Source organism: Pantherophis guttatus, chromosome 10 (assembly GCF_059756535.1).
Source record: "Pantherophis guttatus breed Tessera chromosome 10, ASM5975653v1, whole genome shotgun sequence".
Taxonomy (NCBI): domain Eukaryota; kingdom Metazoa; phylum Chordata; class Lepidosauria; order Squamata; family Colubridae; genus Pantherophis; species Pantherophis guttatus.
In genome coordinates this window covers 9984175-10009027 of record NC_142072.1, presented here as the reverse complement: position 1 = coordinate 10009027, position 24853 = coordinate 9984175, and the positions used below count along the sequence as shown (strand labels likewise).

Sequence of the window (24853 nt, the reverse complement as noted above, 5' to 3'; positions counted from 1 at the left end):
GCAGCGAATTGTGCAAACTCAGCTGTTGTGCTTTCAAACCATAGCTTAGGGGCTTAGCATAATTTGCACGCCCAGCAGGGGGTGGCTTCTTCAACAAACCGTGATTTAACATGTTGTGGGAATCCAACGGTAATCTTGAGCCTGGCATCCTTGCTTGTTTCATCTCAATGTAAAAAAACTGACTTTGTCCCATTCCTTATTTTCCCATTCTAATATTCATTTCAGCCTGTTTTATGGTAGCAGTTCGGGTTTTTTTTTTAAATCCATAATGTGCCTTACTTCATGCAAACAGGTTGGCTATGCCTCCATAGGCAGGTAGTCCTCGACTTACGACTACAATTGAATCCAATTGCTTCTGTTGCTAAGTGAGACATTTGTTAACTGAGTTTTGCCCCATTTTATGACCTTTCTTGCCACATTTGTTAAGTGAATCACTGCAGCTGTTAAGTTAGTAACTCGGTTATTAAGTGAATCTGGCTTCTGCGTTGAAGGCTTTGCTTGTCAGAAGGTTGCAAAAGGGGATTGCGTGAACCCTGGGACACTGCAACCGTCATAAATGTGAGTCAGTTGCCAAGCCTCTGAATTAGGATTATGTGACCATGGGGATGCTGCAATGTTGTAACTTGAAAAACGGTCATAAGTCACTTTTTTCAGTGCCGTTGTAACTTGAAAACTGTCACTAAATGAACCAGGGGTGGGCTGCTGGGGGTTTGCATGGATTTGGGAGAACCTCTAGCTAAGATTCTGTGCAGTTTGGAGAACCCCCAAATCCCACTCCTGGCTGGCCCCACCCACCCCGCCGCTCCCCTCCCAGGAGTCCTCACGCGGCCCATTTTGGATGCAGGTCAGTGCACGGAGACTTGGGGAGGGCGAAAAATGGACCAACCAGAAGTTCAGGAAGGCTGGAAACGGGCCCGTTTCCGGCCTCCAGAGGGACTCTGGAGCCTGGGGAGGCTGTTTTTGCCCTCCCGGAGATTCAAGGAAAGCCTCCGGAGCCCGGGGAGGGCAAAACCGCCCCCTCCACCGTGGTGCAGGAGGCTGACTAGGCCACGCCCACCATGGCCACACCCACCCAGCAACCGGGCAGACAACCCCTTGCTAAAATTTTTGAAGCCCACCCTTGAAATGAACTGTTGTTAAGTCGAGGAATATCTGCAGAAAGAGAAAAAACATTCCTTATGCAGCTCTCCGCTTGGCTAATTTTGCCAAATTTAGAACCGTATAAAATGGCATGGGGAATCTTAACGAACACTGTGTGGCCTGTGATTTCCTCCTTGTCCCATGGCCCCTGAGGTAGGAATTGCAAAACGTGGTCAGTGGCTTTCCTGAGCTATGAGTCCTTTTGCAAAGCCAACATTTCTGGCACCGTCTCTCTCACCTAGATGGGGCCAGCTTCTTGAATTCAGACAGCAGGAAAACGCTCCAGGGCTCCTTCAGCCATTCATTGACTGTGTCCTGAATCCAGGAAGTCTTTAATGCTGATCTTAGGGAATAGCTAATCTCCTAGAATTGACTGAAAGTAAAAGACAACACATTTTATTGCTCGTTACATAAGCCTGGCTCTTTGGAGAGATTTTTCTGGCTCAAATAACACCACCATTTCTCCTCAGGAGAGAATGGGGGGGGGATAGCCTTGAACTGTGGGACTCCCCCGAATAGAATCATCTACGGATTATCTAGGGCAGTGTTTCTCAAAGTCAGCAACTTTAAGACGAGTGGACTCAGTGGTGAAATCCAAATTTTTTTACTACCAGTTCTGTGGGCATGGCTTGGTGGGCATGGTGTGGCTGGGTGGGTGTGGCAAGGGAAGGATACTGCAAAATCCCATTCCCACCCCACTCCATGGGAAGAATATTGCAAAATCTCCATTCTCACCCCACTCTGGGGCCAGCCAGAGTTAGTATTTGCTGATTCTCCGAACTACTCAAGATTTCCGCTACTGGTTCTCCAGAACTTGTCAGAACCTGCTGGATTCCACCCATGTGGAACTCCCAGAATTCCCCAGCATGTTGACTAGGGAATTCTGGGAGTTGGAGTCCACCCATCTTAAAATCGCAGAGCTTGAGCAACTCTGAGCTTCAGGGCACTGTTGATTCATATAATGTTGGCTGTCAGAGTTTTTCTCAACCTTGGCAATTTTAAGATGTATAGACTTCAACTCCCAGATTTCCCCAGCCAGCATGCTGGGGAAGGAAATTGTGGGAGTTGGCGTCCACAAATCTTAAACTTGCCAAGATTAAGAAATGCTGGACCAGATGAAAACATTGTTATCTATATTCACTTATTAGTTGTAGCATAAGGGAAAATAATATTCGGAAATAGGAAATAAGTCAGAGCATTTGTCTATTCTTAAATAGGGAAATCAAGTACAGTGCAGCTGATCACTCAATGTGAGAAATTGTAATGCAAGCTTTGATGAGACAGGTAATGAGTTCAAAAGCACAGCAGCTTTCCATCCATTAAAAAGTAGACATCTGGAAAAAAAAGTAATGAATAAAATCTAGCTATACCTCAGATTCAAATCTCTGCATTATTCCTCTTCCTCCTTTGCTACTGTTGCTCCAATTTTTGGCCTAAAGTGCTCAGGACAAATTGTATGGAGTTTGTTTCTCCCAGCTCCCACATGCCTACCAGTATACCAAAGGTGTTTTTTCAAGAAGCAATTGGACTTTCTTGTTTTTTTCTATTGAATACGTTTCGCTTCTCATCCAAGAAGCTTCTTCAGATCTGGCAGGATAGGGCACCCTGAGGACACAGATAAATTTCTAAGTGCTTCAATGATCTTCTAAAAGGATGCAAATGGCCAGCTGTCTGCAAGGAATACTGTATAAATCCTTCCATTCTCCACTATCCTGTCAGAGCTGAAGAAGCTTCTTGGATGAGAAGCAAAATGTCTTCAAAAAAAAGTCCAGTTGCCTCCTGAAAAGGCACCTTTGGGACAACCATGATCTGGATGACTGAGAACTTCTACAGTTTTCCACCAGTGGTTTCAAAACAGTAATTGAAGTTGGTTATTGCTTTCAAAAGAAACATGTGACCCATTTTATAGCTCAAAACAGATTAGTCCTTTTGTACATGAAAACAAGTCCAGTCTTTGCATCGAGGCCAAAAATCTAAACATAAAGAATGCAGTTGAAAAGACAGATACAAGAACAGTATCACCAACAAAAAAAAAAACTAAATTAATTCAGAAGAAATCCTGTTTTCTTCGGTGTTTTAGATTAGGTATGTCCACCAGATGTTCTAGACCAGGGATCTGCAACCTTAAACACTCCAAGAGCCATCTGGACCTGGTTCCCACAGAAAAGAAAACACTGGGAGCCACAGTGTTGGGCGTGGCCAATGCCCTGGGTGGGCGTGGCCAACTCAACGTTACTCACTTCCACCAGTCACATGATTCCCCCCCTAGCCACACCTACCCAGCAGGTCATTAGGGCAGAGAACCGGTTGTTAAAAAACACTGGGAACCACAAAACCCTTTTGACATCTCCCTCCCTCCCTCCCTCCCTCCCCTCTCTCTCCCTCTCTCTCCCCCTCTCTCTTTGTATCTCTGTACCTCTCCGTCCCCCCATCTCTCTTTATTTTTTTTATTTTTGTTTTTAAATTTCATTTATATGTTGCCCTTCTCCGGAGACTCAGGGCGGCTTACAATGCGTTAAGCAATAGCCTTCATCCTTTTGTATATTTTATACAAAGTCAGCTTATTGCCCCCACAAACTGGGTCCTCAATTTACCCACCTTAGAAAGGATGGAAGGCTGAGTCAACCTTGAGCCTGGTGAGAATTGAACTCACAGTAATTGCAGGCAGCTGGATGTTAAATGCTGCCTTAGGAGGCATTAGCCTCCTACGCTACTCAGGCTCCTGAGTGGCGTTATTTGCCCCAGGTGAGGAGTAACTGGGAGGGGAGGCGAGGAGGGGTGCCAGCCAGTGGTGGGATCACCCGACAGGGAGCCACAGCAAAGGGCCCAAAGAGCCACATGCAGCTCTAGAGCTGCAGGTTGCTGACACACGTTCTAGATTATGGATCCCATCACCCCTAGCCAGTGCAGGGAGTGAGAGTTGTAGACCAACATATCTGAAAATGGTGGAAGGTTTCTATCTTGGAGATATACTTGGGCAGGTTTGGTTCACAGATCTCATTTTGTTTTAACCATGGTTCATTGAGCAAATCACAATGGACTGGGTCATCTATGCTTCTCATTCACCCTGGATGTTTTCATGACGTGCGATTGTAGACAGCCGTGGAAGTACTTAATAACTTCTCCCTAAAGCTTTTCTTAATTAAACAGGAGGGCAGAAACTTGTACCCGCTTTAATGTTTTTCAAGTACTTAGTGCAGTTATTTCAATTGACTTCAATTCCCACAATTCTTAGCCGGCTCAGAATCTTGTAGGTTCACTGCTTGTTAGCAAGCCTACATACCACTGGGAATAATCCTGCTGCTTTGAGAATGTACAATTAACAACTTTCCACAACACTCCGGATTAATCTCAGGAGTATTGTGGGAAATTAAGAGGGCAGTGAGACTCAGCTTCTTCTATTGCAGGTAAGGCTGGGGAAGCGGGCAATTTAAAAGGAATCTCCATGTAGGTCAGACGTGTCCAACCTGCAGTCCGCAGACCACATGCAGCCCAGGACACCTAGTAATGCAGCCCCACAAAATCGTATACTTTTAACATTATTTAGTCATAAGAGTCGCTGTAGCGCAGTGGTTAGAATGCAGTCCTGCAGTTAATTCTGCTGACTGCCGGCTGTCAGCAGTTTGGCAGTTCGAATCTCACCAGGCTCAAGGTTGACTCAGCCTTCCATCCTTCCGAAGTCGGTAAAATGAGGAGCCAGATTGTTGGGGGCAATAAGATGACTCTTGTTAGCTCTGCTGGTATGGACATGTCCTGAGAGCAGCATTTTCCACCATTACCAAGACTGGCTACCAACTAGAAGTCAATGGCCGGCGACCTTGCGGGCATCCAAAACAGAGATGCCAAGATACCATCGACAAAGACATGCAAGCAGAAGGGCTGCACCCCAGAGACACAGCTGATCGTGCAAAGTGGTGTTCAATGATCCGAAAAGCGGACCCTGCACTTGAGGGAATATGCTAGGAAGAAGAAGAAGAATATGCTGACTCTGTAAACCGCTTAGAGTGGGCTAGAAAGCACGGTGAAGTGGTATATAAGTCCAAGCGCTATTGCTATATACATATGCATATGCATATACACAAACTACAGTATATTATATATATATATTTATATGCTGCCCAAAACAATTCCTCTTCACTCAATGCAGCCCAGGCAAGTCCAAAGATTGGATACGGTGGCTCAGTGGCTAAGACGCTGAGATTGTCGATCAGAAAGATCGGCAGTTCGGCGGTTCGAATCCCTAGCACCAGATAACGGAGTGAGCTCCCGTTACTTGTCCCAGCTTCTGCCAACCTAGCAGTTCGAAAGCAGGTAAAAAATGCAAGTAGAATCGAACTGCTGAACTGCTGGCAGTCAGCAGAAGTAGCCTGCAGGATTGCATTCTAACTACTGCGCCACCACGGCATAAATCGAGGACTGCCTGTAGTGTGAAACCTTTTCTTTGGCAACGTCCTGTGCTTTAGAATCCCACCCTTCCTAGAAGCTTATCTGCTTTGTCTGGATTGAAGGGGACCCTCAATGGAAAGACCTCATCTTCAAAGGCACGTGCCTGTATTATCACTGAAATGATACTCTGGATGAAACCTTGAAAGGTCCTTATGAAAAGCAGGTCCAGGAATGTGAGATTGAAATCTTCAGGAGATCTGGTCTTAATTAACTCAGGGAAGGGAAAACTGAGGGTCTTATGAAGCCCCCTTAGAGCTTTTGTTTGGTCCCCAGAGCATCTCCTAACTTGCTGCTCACTTTTTTGGGTTGCTGGGTTGCTGTTTAGCACAAGCTACACTGCTCATATTGTCACTGCAAGATTTCTCGTCAGCTTTACGCTTACTAATTCTCCAATATAGGGGGGGAAAAATACTTGTTCTCAGTCCAGCAGGAAGAGCACAATGGGGATCATGTGTGCGTGGGAAGGCCGATCATTTGCTCCTGTAGCCTCATCTTGGCCAAGATCCCAGCAAATTTAAAGCTGGAACCCTTTTGCTGGTTTTTATTTTTTTGCCCTGATCTTGGCAGATGCAAACGGTTGGCCCGGTTTTTGCCAAGGGTGGCTGAGTAGAGGGTATGTTCTTCCCCGGTTAATCCTGTTATCTCATTAAGAGCCCTTTAATGGACAAACTCCCCTTCCGTTAATTCGAAAAGGAGAAGAAGAAGAAACAGGAGCAGCGTGTGCAAAAGAAGAAAGGACAATGTTAAATCAACAGAGACGGGAGCATTGTTTGAAGGGCCTGTCGGTGAGGGAGGGAGAAACGGGTGTTGGTGACGGTGGAAAGGATCAGCAGAAACAAATACAGGGCAAAACCAAGCAGCTGAACTTTTAAGCATTTGGGGAGAAAAAAAATCGCATCTGTTTTTGTGTGTGTTTGAAACATCCCTAAACAATTAGCACCCTGTTCCTGAGAGAAGGATTTATGGCTATGTGACTACAGTTCAGCTATTGATCCGGTTTCCCTTTAAGGCAAAACAGATGTTTTATTGCTGCTTTCATAGATGTGGCTTTGACTATGGAAGGGAGAGAAAGAGATGGACCTGGAGTTGTCTGGTCGCAACCTTAATGGAATGTGATCTCCTGATGCAACGACACGGATGCGCTGGCTGCCTGCACCGTGATGCCCATCTGTGACTGAGTGGGATTTTCACACAGTCAGAAGGTTTAAACTGGCAAGGCCTTAAACCTTTCTCTCTTTGCGGATTAGACCGTCAGCGGCTTGCGAGGGCATATGCCACTCCATTATGCTCAGCGGGGCACGCGCACACAGCTGTCAGCAGGTTGGGCAACCTGTTGATTACTGCTACCCTCTGCCGGGTGGTGCCTGGCACAGCGCAACATTTGCTGTGCAGGCAAAAGGCAGGGTTTCTTTTCCCAGGCTGAGACTAGGAGGACGGTGGGTTCTGGAGTGATGTGTATCTCCACTCCATTTATTTATTATTTATTTATTAGTTCGATTTATATGCCTCCCTTCTCCAGAGACTCAGGACAGTTTACAATGCGTTAAGCAATAGCCTTCATACTTTTGTATATACCTGCTTAGTAGGGCTTTCGGGCCCCCCTAAGAGGTGTTCTTTTTTATACAAAGTCAGTTTATTGCCCCCACAATCCGGGTCCTCAGTTTACCTACCTTGAAAGGATGGAAGGCTGAGTCAACCTTGAAGTTCTGGTCCTGTTCAAATCCACATACCACCCCTCCCCCTTCCCCCCAATTTATTATTTATTTTATTTTATTTTATCATATTTATATACCGCCGTACTCCCAGGGGACTCAGGGCGGTGAACAGCCAAGATAAAAATACAAATAACATACAAAAGTTAAAAGCTATTAAAAATAGATTAAATAATTTGGGCTCAAAAAACAAATTTAAAAACAACCAATTTATGTAAAACATTTAAAACCCAATTTAAAAGGGAGAGTTAGGCCAGACCAGCCTGTTGGAATAAAAACGTTTTTAGGGCGTGGCGGAAAGTGCGTAAATCTTGGATCCTCCGTATCTCCGGCGGGAGCTCGTTCCAGATGGCAGGTGCCCCCACAGAGAAGGCTCTCCCCCTGGGGGCCACCAATCGACATTGTTTGGCCGATGGCACCCTAAGGAGCCCCTCTCTATGGGACCAAAGAATGAACCAAAGGACAGAATTGACTGGATGTTTAGACTTTCCAAGTGTGGAAGAAGGTGACTAAAAAAGAGAGAGGAGCCTTCAAGGAGTGTCCCTCCCTACCCCCCAATCCAGAACAAAGAGCAACAGAATTGGAAAGGACATCACTAAGGCAGAATGCCAGCAAACCAGAGCTGGGTTTCAGCAGGTTCTGACCAGTTCTGGAGAACCGGTAGTGGAAATTTTGAGTAGTTCAGAGAACCGGTAGTAAAAATTCTGACTGGCCCCACCCCCCCATCTATTCTCTACCTCCCAAGTCCCAGCTGATCGGGAGGAAATGGGGATTTTGCAGTAACCTTCCCCTGGATTGGTGAGGGAATGGAAAAATGGCCTGAAAAACAGTCAGAAAAAAAGCCTGAAAACACCCTGAAAAATGGCCAAAAACAGGCATCTGTGTGCTGGCCAGCTGGTCTTCGGGTTTCCGGTGCTCCGGTGTACACACATGTACACACGTTCCAGTTTGGGCATTCAGTGCCGAAAAGGTTCACCATCACTGGTATAGGGTCTCCTGCTTGAGTAGGGGGGTTGGACTAGAACAGGGGTCAGCAACCTGCGGCTCTGGAGCTGCATGCGGCTCTTTCACCCCTCTGCTGTGGCTCCCTGTCACTCAAAATATGCGTCACAACCGCCAATGTGCAACACCTGCCAGCACGCGATTTATTGAGCTTTTCAACCTCCAGTAGGCTAACCATGGATAAATCCAAGAAAAGAAAAGTTTCAGAAGAAAACAGAACGTTTAATTCAACTACATATGCTAGTTTTGTGGCCGCTCACGAAATAGTCAGGCACGGGAAGGGTTTTGTGGCTCCCGGTGTTTTCTTTTCTGTGGGAAATGGGTCCAAATGGCTCTTTGAATGTACAAGGTTGCAGACCCCTGGACTAGAAGACTTCCAAGGTCTCCTCCAACTCTGTTATTCTGTTATTTTAATCTTGGTTACTCTACTGGTCTGAGACCACAGATAAAAGTCTTAACTGAACTGACCAGTTTAATATGGTTAGTAAGGTTTAGTATGATTTGCAAACTGTTTGGTTAGTTTATCATTCAATGCTTGTTTTCATTCAACATTCTTAATGAGGTCAGTTAAGATGCTACAGCAGATGCATTTCACCCAACTTGCTAATATTGTAAAACTTCGTTGAGGCTTTTTGCAGCCTAGAATATAGTGCACAATCGGCTTGTTTACTTCCTTCATAATTCAGTATCTTTTGAACCCAGAAAGTAGCCTAATTCAAAGTAAGCCTGTCACTCAGACCAGCCCCGTGATACTTCTTATTGCTGTCACAAGGGGGGAAAAAATCCGTCAAAAATATCCTGCCAAATTTCAGTTGATGCATTTGAAATCGGAGGGTGAATGTGGCCTGCGGTTACCCAAATTTACAATAGGGTGTTGCAACATGTTTTTTGGCAATGATTGGATAAAGGGAAGCTTCTTTATGTGTTGGTCTTAGCAAGGCTGGTGCTGAGAAGCCACAGAGTGTTACCTATTGTAGAAAGTTAGCACCTACCCCTCTCCTAGGAAAATGAAATATTTTGAGAAATATTAAAAAGGCAGAATATTATATTTCCCTGGATGAGAAATGGAGAAACATGCTCTTGGAAAGCAGCCCCCAAGTCTTTCTTAATAGCCCCAGCAGATATTTTGTGCCCATTGAGAAAGACTGGGCCAGCCTGTCTACAAAACAAAAGACCTCCAGCACCAGGATGATGGGATTAAGACATGACCCCTCAGGACATAATAGGATTAACCCTCTACCATCTAGCAGCAGAGCTCACCACATTGCACAATCTCCTGGGGACATTGCATCACCCTCCAGGCTTCAACCAAACTTAGCTCAGACAACCTACAGAGCCAGCTATGACCCCTACAACAGTCAATAGAATACATGTTCTTGCAAATGACCTCCCCAGGCTCCGGAGGCCGTCGGGAGGATGGAAACAGGCCTGTTTCCTGCTTCCCAAACTTCTGGTAGGCCTGTTTTTCACCCTCTCCGAGCCTCGGCGTGTACCCTGCACTTACCTGTATCCAAAACGGGCCGTGTGGGGACTCCTGGGAGGGCTGGGCGGGGCGGGGTGGGAGGGGCGGGGTAGGAGGGCCAGGGCCAGGGCCAGGCCCAGCCAGGAGTGGGATTTGGGGGTTCTCCGAACTGCACAGAATCTTAGCTAGAGGTTCTCCCGAACCTCTGCGAACCCAGAGTAGCCCACCCCTGACTGGGTTTGATTTGCAAGACATAGTAAGCCACACACACACACACACACACACACACACACACACACACAACACCGCAAGCAAGGTTAGGTTTAACCAACGTTGGTAAGCCTAACAGACTCAATTAAATGTGTTGTATAAACACAACTTCTCTTTCTTTGTCTCTCCCAGGCTCCCTGGGCAGTTCTCAGAACAAAGATGAGAGGCAAACTGTTTAGAAATAGAAATAGAAGACATATAGGAGTGCCGAAATTAATAATCACCCATTAATTCTGTGAAGAAACACCTGCTGTGGTATAAGTTTCCTTTCATTGCATCCACTCAAGAAAATGATCTGGATTTTTCCATCAAAAGTTTTCTTCTTGAATGACAGGAAGGGGCCGTTTCTACTCTACAATCACATCTCTGTAAATCTCTCTCTGTGTGTGAGTGCGTGCTTTGTTTTAAGCAGAACGCAGCTTACCAACCATGACAATGGCTCACTTGAGGTTAATAAACTGCTGAGTTTTGGTGCTTGGTGGGACTGCAAAAACTGCAGCAGGGGACGGGGAGTAATTGTCAAGCATCTGGCAGACCACAAAACACAATTAGAAGCTTGGGTGTGCCTGCTGGGTCAGAAATCCTTCAGGTCTCTTCCACTCTGACCAAGAAACCAAGCCAGCATTGTGGAATGTTGGGATCGCCAAGGCGATGTTCACGGGTCCATTCATGGACCTTATTTACCATCATTGATTTAATTAAAAAAAATAAATCTAGCAACACTCATACTTCTCTTAGAATGGGAATACTGCTTCAGTTGCTCTGTTGAGCCAATTTTTTTCCAACCTCCTAAAAACAGGGTGTGTTTTTTAAGGGATGTGGTGGCTCAGTGGCTAAGACGCTGAGCTTGTCGATCGAAAGGTCGGCAGTTCAGTGGTTTGAATCCCTAGTGCCGCGTAACGGGGTGAGCTTCCATGACTTGCCCCAGCTTCTGCCAACCTAGCAGTTCGAAAGCATGTAAAAAATGCAAGTAGAAAAATAGGAACCACCTTTGGTGGGAAGGTCACAGCGTTCCGTGCGCCTTTGGCGTTTAGTCATGCCGGCCACATGACCACGGAGACGTCTTGGGATAGTGCTGGCTCTTCGGCTTTGAAACGGAGATGAGCACCACCCCTTAGAGTCGGGAACGACTAGCACATATGTGCAAGGGGAACCTTTACCTTTACCTTTAAAAACGGGAGTCTTCTGGATCTGGTCACATCCATCACAAGCCTTTTGATTTGTCCACAACACACACTCAGGAATCCAAATATGGTTAGAGAGCCATAGTGTGTCAACCTTTCAGGACAGACCAGATTAGGAAACCAATGCCATGTAGGTCAAGACTACTTTTAATATAAAACTATAGTAACAGAATCTTGCAAGACAGGATATGTTTCCCACTCCCTTCTTTCATCTTTGGGAGGACTAAGGGGAGGCTTTTCTGAGAGGTTTACTCATATTACATTCTTGATCTGGGCTCAGACCCCACTTATCTGCTGCTTGCAGATAATCTTGTGGCTCTTTTCCTGTCCTTCAAGGCCATTCCCACTGTCCTGTATGTGGATTGACCAATCTGTTTTACAACATCTACTCAATTTCCATCCATTTTTCCTTGTCTGGCCTTTGGGTGCTTTAGAAAATAGCTTGACCCTCTCCTTTCTGTGGCAGCCCCTCAAATATTGGAAGACTGCTATCAAGTCTCCCCTAGTCCTTCTCTTCACTAAACTAGCAAGGCCCAGTTTCTGTAAAAGTTCTTCATATGTTTTAGCCTCCAGTCCCCTAATCATCCTAGTTGCTTTTCTAACCCTAACCGTAACCCTAACCCTAACCCCTAACCCTAACTTAACCCTAACCCTAACTTAACACTAACCCTAACTTAACACTAACCCTAACCCCAGGGGTGAAATGTAAAATTTGTTATTACTGGTTCTGTGGGCATGGCTTGGTGGGGTGGGGGGGGTAATGTGACTGGATGGGCGTGGCCAACTTTATTTTTTTTTAACTTTTAAAAGCATTTTTTCCTCTTCGGCCGAAGAGGTTGTAGAAAAAATGCTTTTAAAAGGCTCTGACAATCCCAGCTGAGCCGCGCGATCATCAGAGGCTTTTTTGCCTTACTTTTAAAAGCATTTTTAACCTAGCTTCTGGATTTAATCCATTGTCTGGATTTGCATGATACCCTGAAACATAAACTAGCCAAAAGATTTGGTTCATAGAACACACTCCATAAACAATCAAGGTGAAAAACAAATTGAGCTTACCATGGGGTGAATGTAGCTGCCATTTTTGCCACTGGTGCGTTGATTGCAAGTGCAACCTTGGTGTAAAGCAGAGGCGGGTCACATTTGGGTAGCTGGTAGTAGGAGGTCACACGGACCTCACACATTTTGGGGAAAACCATTGAGTAAGATTAGATTATGTCAAGGGTAGGCTTCAAAAATTTTAGCAAGGGGTTCTCTGCCCGGTTGCTGGATGGGCATGGCTATGGTGGGCATGGCCTAGTCGGCCTCCTGCACCATGGAGGCGGGGTTCCGGAGGCTTTCCTCGAGCCTCCAGGAGGACGAAAACGGCCTCCCTAAGCTTTGGAGGCCCTCCAGAGGCCGGAAACGGGCCCGTTTCCAGACTTCCGGAACTTCTGAGTGGCCTGTTTTTTGCCCTCTTCGAGCCTCTGCGCATGTCCTACACTTACCTGCATCCAAAACGGGTCATGTGGGGACTCCTGGGAGGGGACAGGTGGGATGGGCAGGACAAGCCAGGAGTGGGATTTGGGGATTCTCCGAATAGTACAGAATCTTAGCTAGAGGTTCTCCCGAACCCCTGCAAACCCCCAGCAGCCCACCCCTGGATTATGTGCTTTCTGACATTGTTTCTCCCTGGATTTCTGGACGGGATGGGGTTCTGGGTTTGGATTGTTTTTTTTTTTTAATGTCTTCTTTCTCTGAAACGATAAACATCAGTAGCAGGAAAATGGTTTAACTCCTATTTGCTAAATATCCCTGGGTACACTGCTTGAATTTCTCCCACATGATCTGTGAAGAGCTGTTGTTTCGTGGCACATATTGGAAGGTGGAGTAAATCACGGCCCTTTGCTTGAGAGACTGGAGTGGGAATAAAACTTTCCCCTTTGCTTGACACTGAGAGAGCCTCTGGGTTCTTGCAATAATAGATTGGCGCTCTCCTAGCGTCCTTTCGCGTCACAATGACAGACAATTTGCCAGAGCTGAATACAGATCCAGCTTGCAAGTTATTTGAACGGAGTGGAATGGCTGGCACACTCTGCTAAGGTGTGTCAAAACAGGACATCTAGCCAGCTCTTCTCCTGTGTAAGATTCACATGTGCTACCCCAGATCGTCTTTTAGTGCAGACTTGGGTTGGGAAGTAGCAGCCCACGAGCCTCTGGTGGCTGCCCAGCAACCATGCTCTGGTTTGGCTTGAAATAAAGTCTCGGACCAGCGGGAGCCATTCTGCGAACGGGAACGATAGCCTTGAGTGTTGTGATTATTTTAATTCTTTTCTCCATGATTGTATTTTGAACGATTGAATGCCACCCACGGTCCAAATGAATAGGGGCGGCTTATAAATATGGTTAAATAACAAACCAATAAATAGCAAGCAGGCAAGCAGCCAGCCTGGGTGAAAAATGGGCATCCCAATTCTATTTTCACAGCATGGATGGAAGGCGTGTGCATATGTATATATATATATACACACTCAGACACACATATCACCCCTACATAAAAAGAGAGGCTGAGTTTACACCTTATTCTGTACAAGGGATGACGAACCTATGAGACACATGTCAAATAGGACGAGTCACATTTTGGGTGACAATCCAGTGTTCACCAACACCCAACTATTCTCACAAATACTCTCTCTTCTCATGTAATTTTAGGAAGCCCTGCGAGAATGGGGTGTGCTCTAACACGGCCTTTGGAGACTCTGAAAATCGCATAAGGGGATGCTTTTGCTGGTTTTGGGAGGCTGCAGAAGAGCATTCCCTGAACGTTACTTCGAGAACGAAGGTCTCGTGTGACCTGGAGCACCTTGGATAGGCTGCGAAGGCCTTTCAACAGGAAGAGAACATTGGCTGAAGCAGGGGATGGGATTCAAAAATTTTAGCAACCGGTTTTCTGCCCGGTTGCTGAGTGGGCGTGGACTACTCAGCCTCTGGAGTGCTCTAAAGGTGGTCTAAAGGTTGATGATGTTGGGTGAAGAAGAAAAAGGGCAGAGATGCTGGGAGTGCCCTGGTTTTATGCCCTCTCTGGGCCTCACATTAGAGCTTCCTGTTCCTGTGTAAGAAATGTATTCTGATTGGTGGTCAGACTCCCAGGGGGTGGGGGTCTTAGCTAACTTTGTAGGCTGTCTGTCTCCCAGGCTTGGTTGAGCCTTGCTGGGTGTTGTAATCTCCCCAGGTGCCATGTGGTGAGTTCTGTTGCTAGATGGGTTGAGGGCTAATCCTATCGGTGTTATGTAGAATAGACTGGCCCAGGCCTTAATGGCCCATTGACAAAATGGGGGTGGGGGTGGGTGAGTTTCTGCCTCCCTTTTAGGGGAAATATTCTGCCCTTTTAATATTTCCTAAAATATCTCATTTTCTTAGGAGAGGGATGGGTGCTAACTTCCTGCAACGTGATGCCTCACTTAATGACTGCGCCACTGAATGAATTTTGTTGATGACAACGATGAAGATCGGCAGGATCTCTTTCCTAGTCAAAAGGGGACTAAACATTTCTGAATTTCAGAGCAGTGAGATAATGTTTGGAAATATCACAGACGGACACCTCCTGAACTCGTTAAAGTTATAAAGAAAGGGGAGGAGTTATAGCATAATCAGATTTGCAAGATTCTGCTATTATACAGTTTAGTCAATCTCAATAAAAGTAGTTTTAGCCATCCTGTGGAATTGATTTCCTTGTCTTGGTCTACTTAAAGAGACTGAGGTACAGGGACTTAAGGATATGTCCTCTGAGAACAGGGGGAAAGAATTTGAGATGTTCGGTTTGGAAGGAAGACAACTTTAGGGAGGCATGCTAGCTATATTCAGACACAGAAAGAGAAGCTGCAGTCCAGAGGTATTTTGATGTGCTTCAGACATGCGTCATTTGTACTATCTTATAAGTAGCTCAGGAACCGCTATTTGTTTGGCTGAGAACATGTCCTGGGGGTTGAATCCACTGCTTGGAGGCCACCCGCCAAGATTAATGTACCTTCAGCAGGGTGCTAAATCTGTTGTATCTGGAGATACTTGGCTGAGTATTCCAAGATGACAAGCCAAAGGCCATGCTGTTACTCGTGTCCTGCAGGTCTGAAATGAAAGGTAGGAAGAGTGGGAGGATGGCCCCACATATTAATGAGATGCACACTGCAGAATGACCTGGCGCTCTGGCTGTTTCCTGCAATCCATCCAGATCACGATTATGCGTGTGATTATGTCTGTGCTGCAATGCAGATCACTTACATTGGTGGTGGAAAGCAGCAGGCCCACATCTTGTAGCATGGAAACTGATTGTGCAGGCAGAGCGCATCAGCATGGCATCAGACGATGGGCCCTGGACATGGGGGGAAGCAGCTGTTTAAAGTTGCCGCAGGTTCTGCCAAGGAAACGAGGAGGGTTTGTTCTCAGCCCCTGGCTTGTGATTGTGCGAATTCTAGATCGATGCATCTTGTTTTCACTTTGCGTTGAGGTCAGTGGTGACGAGACCTTGGAAAGAGATTCATAGCTGCCTTTGTCGTTTCGGTGCTGCTGACAACATTTGCAGAGCCGGCCTTGCCCCTAAGCGATCACACTTTTCACTTTGCCCCTAGCCAGAGAGACTTTTCTAGAGTCCCCTTCCGGGTGCTTAGTGTGTGTGTGATGCTGCTGCCCTCTGCTGTCTACAACCCGCTTGCCTTGCGGGGTCTGTGTGCATGTGGGTGTGTTTCCTGAGAGCTTCACTAGGTATTAATTAACGCAACAAGGTCTCCCTCCCTCTCTCTCTCTCTCTCTCTCTCTCCAAGATCTGCTATCACCTCCCATTTTGCAAATCTAAGGACATTCCTTTCCGTCTTACTTATCGGAGATAACAATCAGGCTGAAAAACAGCCACAAAAGAACTTTGGGTGATTCAGAAGGTTTTAAAGATTAATATACAATTGAAACCTGAGCTTTTTTTTTTTTTAAAGTTCCTGGGAACAAACAGCTGGGGGAAAAAAAACCCCACACAGATCTTTGTTTTTGTACATGGTACCTGCAGTGAGGTTATTGCATGCATAAGGATGGAAATATTTGTGCATTACCCACAATGGAGGAAGGGTTGGGGAAGGCGATGGAATTTGCTGAGGTAGCTAAATTGACTTGTTTGGTTAGCAAAGAGACGCTTTCTATGGTTATTGCTGACTGGAAATCCCTTCTGGATTTTTTTTTGGGTGTGAAACAGAAAAAATGAATATGATTTATGGCTTTGAGGATTAGATAGGGTAGATTATAGAAAGAAGAGAGTTGTAACCATAAAGTAAGGGGTAAATTTATAATTTATTTATTTATTTATTTATTTATTTATTATATTTCTATACTGCCTTTCTCCCGTAGGACTCAAGGCGGTGTACAGTCAAGAAAAATATAGACACACAAACATCATAAAATTGCTAATTAAAATTATTACTTAGTTTGGTCAATTAAATAAAATCCAGAATTAGATAACATTTAAAATTATAATTGTACTTATAACTACTATATACAAGAGGGGAAGCTACTTTCTATCTTATTTCTTTCTTATTTTTCTGTCTTCCCCCCCCCCCATTTTCTTGAACTTTAGCTTTCTCTTGTATTTCAGATACAAGAGGAAGATTGTATGAAAATATAGATATTTTCAGTCTATCCCTGTTGCAGTGCTCTATCCCTACCTGCCTGAAGATATCCATTATAGTGCCAGTCCCTAAGCAGACAGTAGTGGTATCCTTTGATGATTATAGACCAGTAGCTTTAACATCTGTCGTCATGAAATGTTTTGAGAGGCTGGTGTTGAACTATATTAAGTTTAGTCTTCCATCTACTTTGGACCCATGCCAGTTTGCATATAGGAGTAATAGATCAACTGACGATGCTATGTCTATTGTTGTCCATACTGTACTGAATCATTTGGAACAACAGGGGACATATGCGAGGCTGTTATTTGTGGATTATAGCTCTGCCTTTAACACCATTTTACCCAACAGGTTGTTTCTTAATATGTCCAATTTGGGTATAAATCAGAGGATTTGTTTGTGGATAAAGGATTTTCTGACAGATAGGCCACAGTCAGTAAGGATGGGATCTCACTATTCCTCTACTCTGATACTAAGCACAGGAGCCCCCAAGGGTTGTGTGCTAAGCCCTTTCCTTTATTCCTTCTACACACATGACTGCACCCCATTGTATAACACCAACGCAATTACTAAATTTGTAGAAGACACAACAGTGGTGGGGCTCATTAATACGAACAATGAGTCTGCTTACAGAAAGGAAGTACAAGGGCTGACATTGTGGTGTAAAGAAAATAACTTTACACTTAACACCCAAAAAACCTAAAGAACTTATAATTGACTTCAGGAGGAAGAGAGATGTACATTTACCATTGAACATAAATGGTGGGGAGGTGGAGAGGGTTGGTAGTTTTAAATTTCTGGGCATTTGTATCTCGGAGGACCTCTCATGGACTATGAATGCTAAGATGCTTGCGAAGAAGGCACAGAAGAGGCTGTACTTCCTGAGAATGCTCAGGAAGGTAAATCTATCACAGCATCTACTTCTGTCCTACTATCGCAGCACCATTGAGAGTGTCCTGACATACGGCATTCTTGTATGGTATGGGAGCAGCTCTGTAGCAGATAAAAAAACTCTACAGAGAATCATTAAAATTGCCCAGAATATCATCGGGCTCCAGCTACCAGCCCTGGACGACATCTTTGAATCTCGCAGTTTGAGGAAGTTGCATAACATTCTCAGAGACTCTTCCCATCCTGCTTACAATCTTTTTGGACTGTTGCCTTCTGGCAGAAGATGTAGAACAATTAAAACTTGGACCACACGTTTTCTGAATAGTTTTTATCCCAGAGCTATAATTGCACTCAACAATGAACTAAAGGGCCACCATCAGTGAGCTGTTGGACAGCATTACTTAGTCTGTTGTGTGGATGTTTGGGTGGTTTAGGATTGGGGAATTGTGGTGGGTGGGAGTGTGTTTGGGGATTGTTATGTGTGTTGGACCTGGTCTTTGGGCATTAAGTGAAGTTCGTTGTATGGGTATACTGTGTATACACGTACAATGACAATAAAGTTATTATTATTATTTCATTTTCTTACTTTATATTGGTTGGTATTAGTTTTGATCTCCCTTTTGAAACAGCTTTAATTTGTATTATATAAAAAGATAGAAAATAGTTGCACACACACACACAAACACAGAGACACAAAACCAGTGGTGGGTTCCTCCTGGTTCAGTCCGGTTCAACCGAGCCGGTAGCAGTGATGATGTGATGTCAACGAACCCGTTCTCTTTGTCCGGGAGCTGGGCCCTCCTGCCCGCCCCAGTGTTATTCCTACCTTTATTTCTTCTTTTTTAGCCCAGCTGATAGGTGCGGCAGAGTGGATTGTCGCACCTCAGCTGGGCAGATATCTAACGCGCTTGCGTGGAGCTCAAGTTTGGCGCACATGTGAGCAAAGTGAGCATGCGTGCGGCGATCACGAGCGAAGCACGTGCACGAAGAGAACCGGTAGTAAAGCCAGTTGGAACCCACCGCTACACAAAACTATCTCTCTTTCTTTCAACAAGAAGAGCCAGTTTAGGCTTGGGTGACAAGACAGTCACTCAGTTTCTGTCCCAAACAATGCATCAACACTTTGTTGATTAAAAAAAAAGAAAAAAGATAAGAGCTTTGGGTGGTATAACAGCTGCATGACCAGGAATTTCTATTAAAGGTTCACCAAAGAAAACTAGCAACTGCTTAGTGGGAAAGTAACAGTGTGATTAGGTGTATACATCATGCTTAGTCATGATCTGTTAGACCTTGGCTTCCTAATTACTTCACAATTATCTAGTATTATGCATCACGCTGGGTTTAGCACTGGGCTTTGGCCAAACCCAGATAGAGCATCTTATCATTGACTGAGATTTTCGTTTGTTTATATCCCTTTTATCATATTTTTTTTTTCTTCTGCATGGAAAAACTGGGAAATGGTGTCTTCAGGTTTTGATGATTTAATTCTGAATGCAAAGCAAATGGAGAAGGACTTTTTGCAGAACCGATCGTTCCGATTGAAGGATGCCCCCAAGGACACTCAAAAGAAAACAAAATAAAAATAATGTTGACGATGATGACAATGGTGATGATGAGGAGGAAGAGGATGAGGAACTGTAGGTAAAAAGAATCGGTTGACAGTTATTCTATACTGAAGAGTTGCTATGATCAATTCAACATATCCAGCCAAGATAAATTTTCTGTCATGGTGTAGGTGGGTCTCTTATTTATTTATTTTTTTAAAAAACTTCCTTACATTCTTGGAAGGCCTAGAAGTGGGCAGATCATATAGCACAGTTATGTGGAGGAGGGACAGAACTGGAATGCCAGCCATCTCACTGACTTGGCAGTCCCACTTCTGGAGAGGCTGGGAACAGTCACTTGCGGCATCTAACACACTGAAGAAGGTAAGAATGAGGGAAGGACGGGCTGGTGCTTCCAAGAACATCAAAAAAAGTCAAGAGAACTCTCCTCAATCTCTGAAGAGGGTTACATGAAAAGCCAGTGCGAGTTTTATTGGGCTTTTAAGTCAACAGGAGTTGACTTAAGTTGGAGAAACTTCTTAATGGCGGAGGAGATTAGATTAGATTAGATTAGATTAGATTATATAGATAGATAGATAGATAGATAGATAGATAGATAGATAGATAGATAGATAGAATTCTTTATTGGCCAAGTGTGATTGGACACACAAAGAATTTGTCTTTGGTCCATATGCTCGCAGTGTACATAAAAAGAAAAAATACATTCGTCAAGAATCATAAGGTACAACACTTAATGATAGTCATAGGGTACAAATAAGCAATCAAATCATATTAGGAAACAATATAAATCATAAGGATACAGCAACGAAGTTACAGTCATGCAGTCATAAGTGGGAGGAGATGGGTGATAGGAACAATGAGAAGATGAATAGTAATAGTAATGCAGACTTAGTGAATAGTTTGACAGTGTTGTGGGAATGATTTTTTTAGCAGAGTGATGGTGTTCGGGAAAAAAATGTTCTTGTGTCTAGTTCTGGTGTGCAGTGCTCTATAGCGTCGTTTTGAGGGAAATTTGGAAATGACTGTAATGTCAAGGGATTTTCAGGAGATACCAACCTCTCCCTTACTGGGATCTTTAAGGAGAAACAGAAGCTAGGAAGGGGATGTTCTACCTCTGCATTTCTTGCAGCAAGAAGACTGTCTCTATCCTGTTCTCTCCTTGATGTATAAATTTAGGCTCCCTACTTTTGCAGTAGCTTCATTCTTCTATGCTTTCTATGGATTCTTCCTCACCTGGAAAGACTACGAAGAAACAAAGTTGAGGTCTAAGATGGATCAGAAAGGTTGGATCATGAGAGTTCCATTCTCAAAAAACAGATTTCTCCTTTTATACCCATTATGGGATGATAGGTAAAGGTAAAGATTCCCCTCGCACATATGTGCTAGTCATTCCCGACTCTAGGGTGTGGTACTTATCTCCGTTTCAAAGCCGAAGAGCCACTGCTGTCCGAAGATGTCTCCATGGTCATGTGGTTGGCATTACTAAATGCCAAAGGTACATGGAAAAATAGGTGGTCCCTATTTTTCTACTTGCATTTTTTTAATGTGCTTTCAAACTGCTAGGTTGGCAGAAGTTGGGACAACTCCCCATTTCCTCCCAATCAGCTGGGACTTGGGAGGCAGAGAATAGATGGGGGCGGGGCCAGTCAGAATTTTTACTACTGGTTCTCTGAACTACTCAAAATTTCCGCTACCGGTTTTCCAGAACTGGTCAGAACCTGCTGAAACCCATCTCTGTAGCAGTATTCCAATATCTCAGGGGCTGCCACAAAGAAGAGCGGGTCAAGCTATTCTCCAATGCACCTGAGGGTAGGACAAGAAGCAATGGGTGGAAACCTATCAAGGAGAGAAGCATTTTAGGACTAAGGAGAAATTTCCTGACAGTTAGAACAATTAATGAGTGGAGCAACTTGCCTCCAGAAGTTGTGAATGCTCCAACACTGGAAGTTTTTCAGAAGAAGTTGGATAACCATTTGTCTGAAGTGGTGTAGGGTTTCCTGCCTAAGCAGGGGGTTGGACTAGAACAGGGGTCTCCAACCTTGGGAACTTTAAGACAACTTTAAGCAAAGCTGGCTGAGGAATTCTGGGAGTTGAAGTCCACAAGTCTTAAAGTTGTCTGTTATTCTATTCTATATTCTATATTGTTCTTTTCAGCTGATATTTTCCTCTTTTTTTTTTTTATTTGATTTATATGCCGCCCTTCTCCGGAGATTCAGGGCGGCTTACAATGCGTTAAGCAATAGCCTTCATCCTTTTGTATATTTATACAAAGTCAGCTTATTGCCCCCACAAACTGGGTCCTCAATTTACCTACCTTAGAAAGGATGGAAGGCTGAGTCAACCTTGAGCCTGGCGAGATTCGAACCTGCAGTAATTGCAGGCAGCTGGTCTTAATAACAGGGTGCTTTAGACCACTGTACTACCAAGGTACACACTTTTCAATTGTGTGTAGTCTTCTCCTCTGAGCTGTAACTCTCTAGTTTTATCGCTGAATCAGAGGCTGTGTTGTAATGCAACACACTTAACCAGGTCAGCTACAAACCTTGCAGAGGCATTCTTTTCCTCCCTAGCTTGGGGCTAAACGAAAGCCTACTGCACAGTTTTAAATATGGAGAGTTCAAGGACAATGGTAGACAGAGCTGACTTTCTCTTTCTCGCCAGCTCCTCTTCTGTTTCCAATAAAGAATTATCCAAAGAGGAAATTAGCAGGTGAAGTGTTTACCCCTCCTCCCAGAATAAAAATAAGTAACAACCTACTGCAGAGTTTTAAATAGATGTAATAACCTGAAGTTAGCTCCATTATTACGATAGCTTTTTTTTTTTTTTAAATGCCTTTGACATTGCAGCTTGACTAACCAAGTCTCTGTGGATGAGATGGCTGTTTAAGACTCAAGAGCAGAGTGAGGGAAAAAAAAAAGCTGACAATACAGTTCTTAAAACAGTGTAGAGATTCATTTGCTCTCTCCACTCTGGACAACGGGAACTTATAATAGATTCTAACCTTCTGCATTCCTTCTGGTTTACCCTCCTTCCCACTGCTCGGTGCACTTGCCGTTTCTGAAAAAAACAAAGGAATAATTTGCGAATCGCAGCTCTCCGGAAACCTGCAGTGGAAGGGCCTGTCAATTTATTCAGATCTAATCAGGTGCTTTTCACGAGAAAGAAAGACAGACAGACAGTCTCACTCCGGGAAGTCTCTTTGCTTGCAATCTCAGACATACCTGATCTTATTATTAATAACAGTTACATCAGAAATAAGTGGTGCAGAATGCCATTGCTCTGAATGATTTCTGTGGGATAATTACAAGGTGTTTTTATACAATAAACTCAGCTGGGTTAGTTAAAGCAGGGGTCCCCAGCCCTCCAGGTGGTGGACCGACACTGGGCCGCGGCATACCAGATACTGGATTGCGGAAAGAAATGAAGTCTCATCCGCGGGATGCAGGCAGCACACAAAACCACGCCCCTTCTGGAGCGCAGAAAAACCTCACTCCATAGAACTGGTCCCTGGTACACAAAAGGTTGAAGGTCACTGAGTTTATTTATTTATTTATTTATTTATTTATTTATTTATTTATTTATTTATTGAATTTCTATACCGCCCTTCTCCCGAAGGACTCAGGGCGGTGAACAGAATAAGATTTCATATACATATAATTTTTTTTTTATAAACAGTAAATAATAAATTGAGTCAACTTGGTGTATCTGCTAAGACCTTGGCATAGAATTTAGATGTTTATGCTAGCCCTGCTTGTTGAAACAGAAAGGTCTTCAGGGCACGTCGGAAAGTGCGAAGATCTGGGATTATTCGTATTCCAGGGGGTATTTTGTTCCAAAAAGTAGGTGTTCCAAAGAGTTAAAGACTTAGCATAGGGGTATCAAACTTAAGGTCCGTGGGCTACATCCGGCTCACAGTGTGCTTAGATCTGGCCTGTAGGGCCGCCATGAAAACAGCGAAGGACTGGCCCGCAGTGCCTCTGCCAGGAAAATGGAGGTCAAAAGTGCTGCATGGGGCCCTCCTGAGCTCCATTTTTGGCTGTGATGGCCTCCTGCAGCCCTTCGCTGGCAGAGGGCTGCAGGAGGCCATTGCAGCTGAAAATGGATGTTGAGCTGGCCACGCCCCCACCCCCCCTGAGGTCAAACACTACCCTGATGCGGCCCTCAATGAAATCGAGTTTGACACCCCTGGTTTAGCAGCTTCATTCCCAGAAAAGGCTGAGTTTAGGGTTAACTTTGAGGATCTCCCTGTGTCTCTGTATCTCACGCATCATGTTATGTGAACTCCAGCTCATTGGTTTTTCAATATATTGCAAGGATCTCGAAAAGTATTTTCGGTGAACACAGAATGTGCCAACTGCTTTCATGTCCACCTTTTGCTCAGTCAATTTGTGCCCGACAACTGTTTGCAGCATTGTAACCTCTGGGTTTTTTTTAACCTCCAGAGCATCAGCAAGTAAGAATGGCATATTGTGGCTTGTTTGTTCCCCTGATCTTCTACTTTATCCTGGATGTGAACAAAGGTGAGAACATTCAGCAAAAGGATGGGACACTATTCTATGTTTCGGTCAGCGGTGGGTTTCCAATATTCTTACCACCGGTTCACCCTGCGCGTGCACGTTCGCTTCACACATGCGCCTTTTGTGCATGCACCCGGCCCTCCGCGCATGTGCTTTGCTCACTCACGCACCTTCCATGCATGCACCCCGCCTCAAAAACATGCCTAAATAGGACGCCATAGAGCTGGGGCGGGTGGACGGGCGGGTGGGCTCACCCACAATCTTCGCTACCAGTTCGCCCGAACTGGTACAAACCGGTTGAGTACCACCTCCAGTTTTGGTCCCAAGAGGCTTAGAGGAAGCATTTATACCTGGTTATATATAAAGATACAGATGTGGTAAATCCATGCAGTTTATTCTGTGATATTTTCAGGTGGTTTGCTTTGCCTTCTTCCTAGGGTTGAGAGAGAGGGACTGGCTCAAGGTCACCCAGTTGGTTTTGTGCCTAACATGGAACTAGAATTCACCATCTCCCACTTAATCTAGCCCATTTCCTTTAATCACTACATCAAACTGGCTACCAGTGTGAGTGTGTCTATGACTTAAAATAATAAGCGAAGGAGCAAAATGTAAATCTGCATCGTGCAGGCATGACTTGCCTGTCTCCAATTTTTTGATCTTTCTCCAGCAGATCAGATAGTAGCAGGTAGAAGCGTGACACAGCTGACAGACCAAAGGAATAATGTTTGAATGTAGGCTTTTTGCCCTCTCTTCCCATTTTCTCCTTCTTTCTCTCTAGGCAGGCTTTCTCAGCTTTTCCAAATTAAGCATTCTTACACAGTTTGTGTTGAGCTTGGAACAGAATTGGCTGACTTTGAATGAGCAACTCGACTGCTGGGATTTTTTTAAAAATATAAATTTTATTAATTTTCTATTGTTTACATTTGTTAATGCTTAATAAACATCATGTTGTCTGGATAGTTTATTTACTTAACAATATAGATTACATTCTTAATTTCCACCCCTTTTTTCCCAACCATTGGTAA

General features: G+C 44.5%; 1 protein-coding gene across 2 annotated transcripts in view; it reads left to right on the top strand.

Moving 5' to 3' along the window:
* The first annotated feature begins 23758 nt into the window (after positions 1-23758).
* NPHS1 (NPHS1 adhesion molecule, nephrin) overlaps positions 23759-24853 on the top strand; it is a 50366-nt gene continuing 49271 nt past the window's right edge. For both annotated transcript variants that reach the window (XM_087876439.1, XM_034423660.2), the window contains exon 1: positions 23759-23831. In XM_087876439.1, coding sequence (XP_087732565.1) covers positions 23771-23831 — 61 coding nt within the window. In that variant the 5' untranslated portion in view covers positions 23759-23770. The remainder of the gene's footprint in view (positions 23832-24853) is intronic.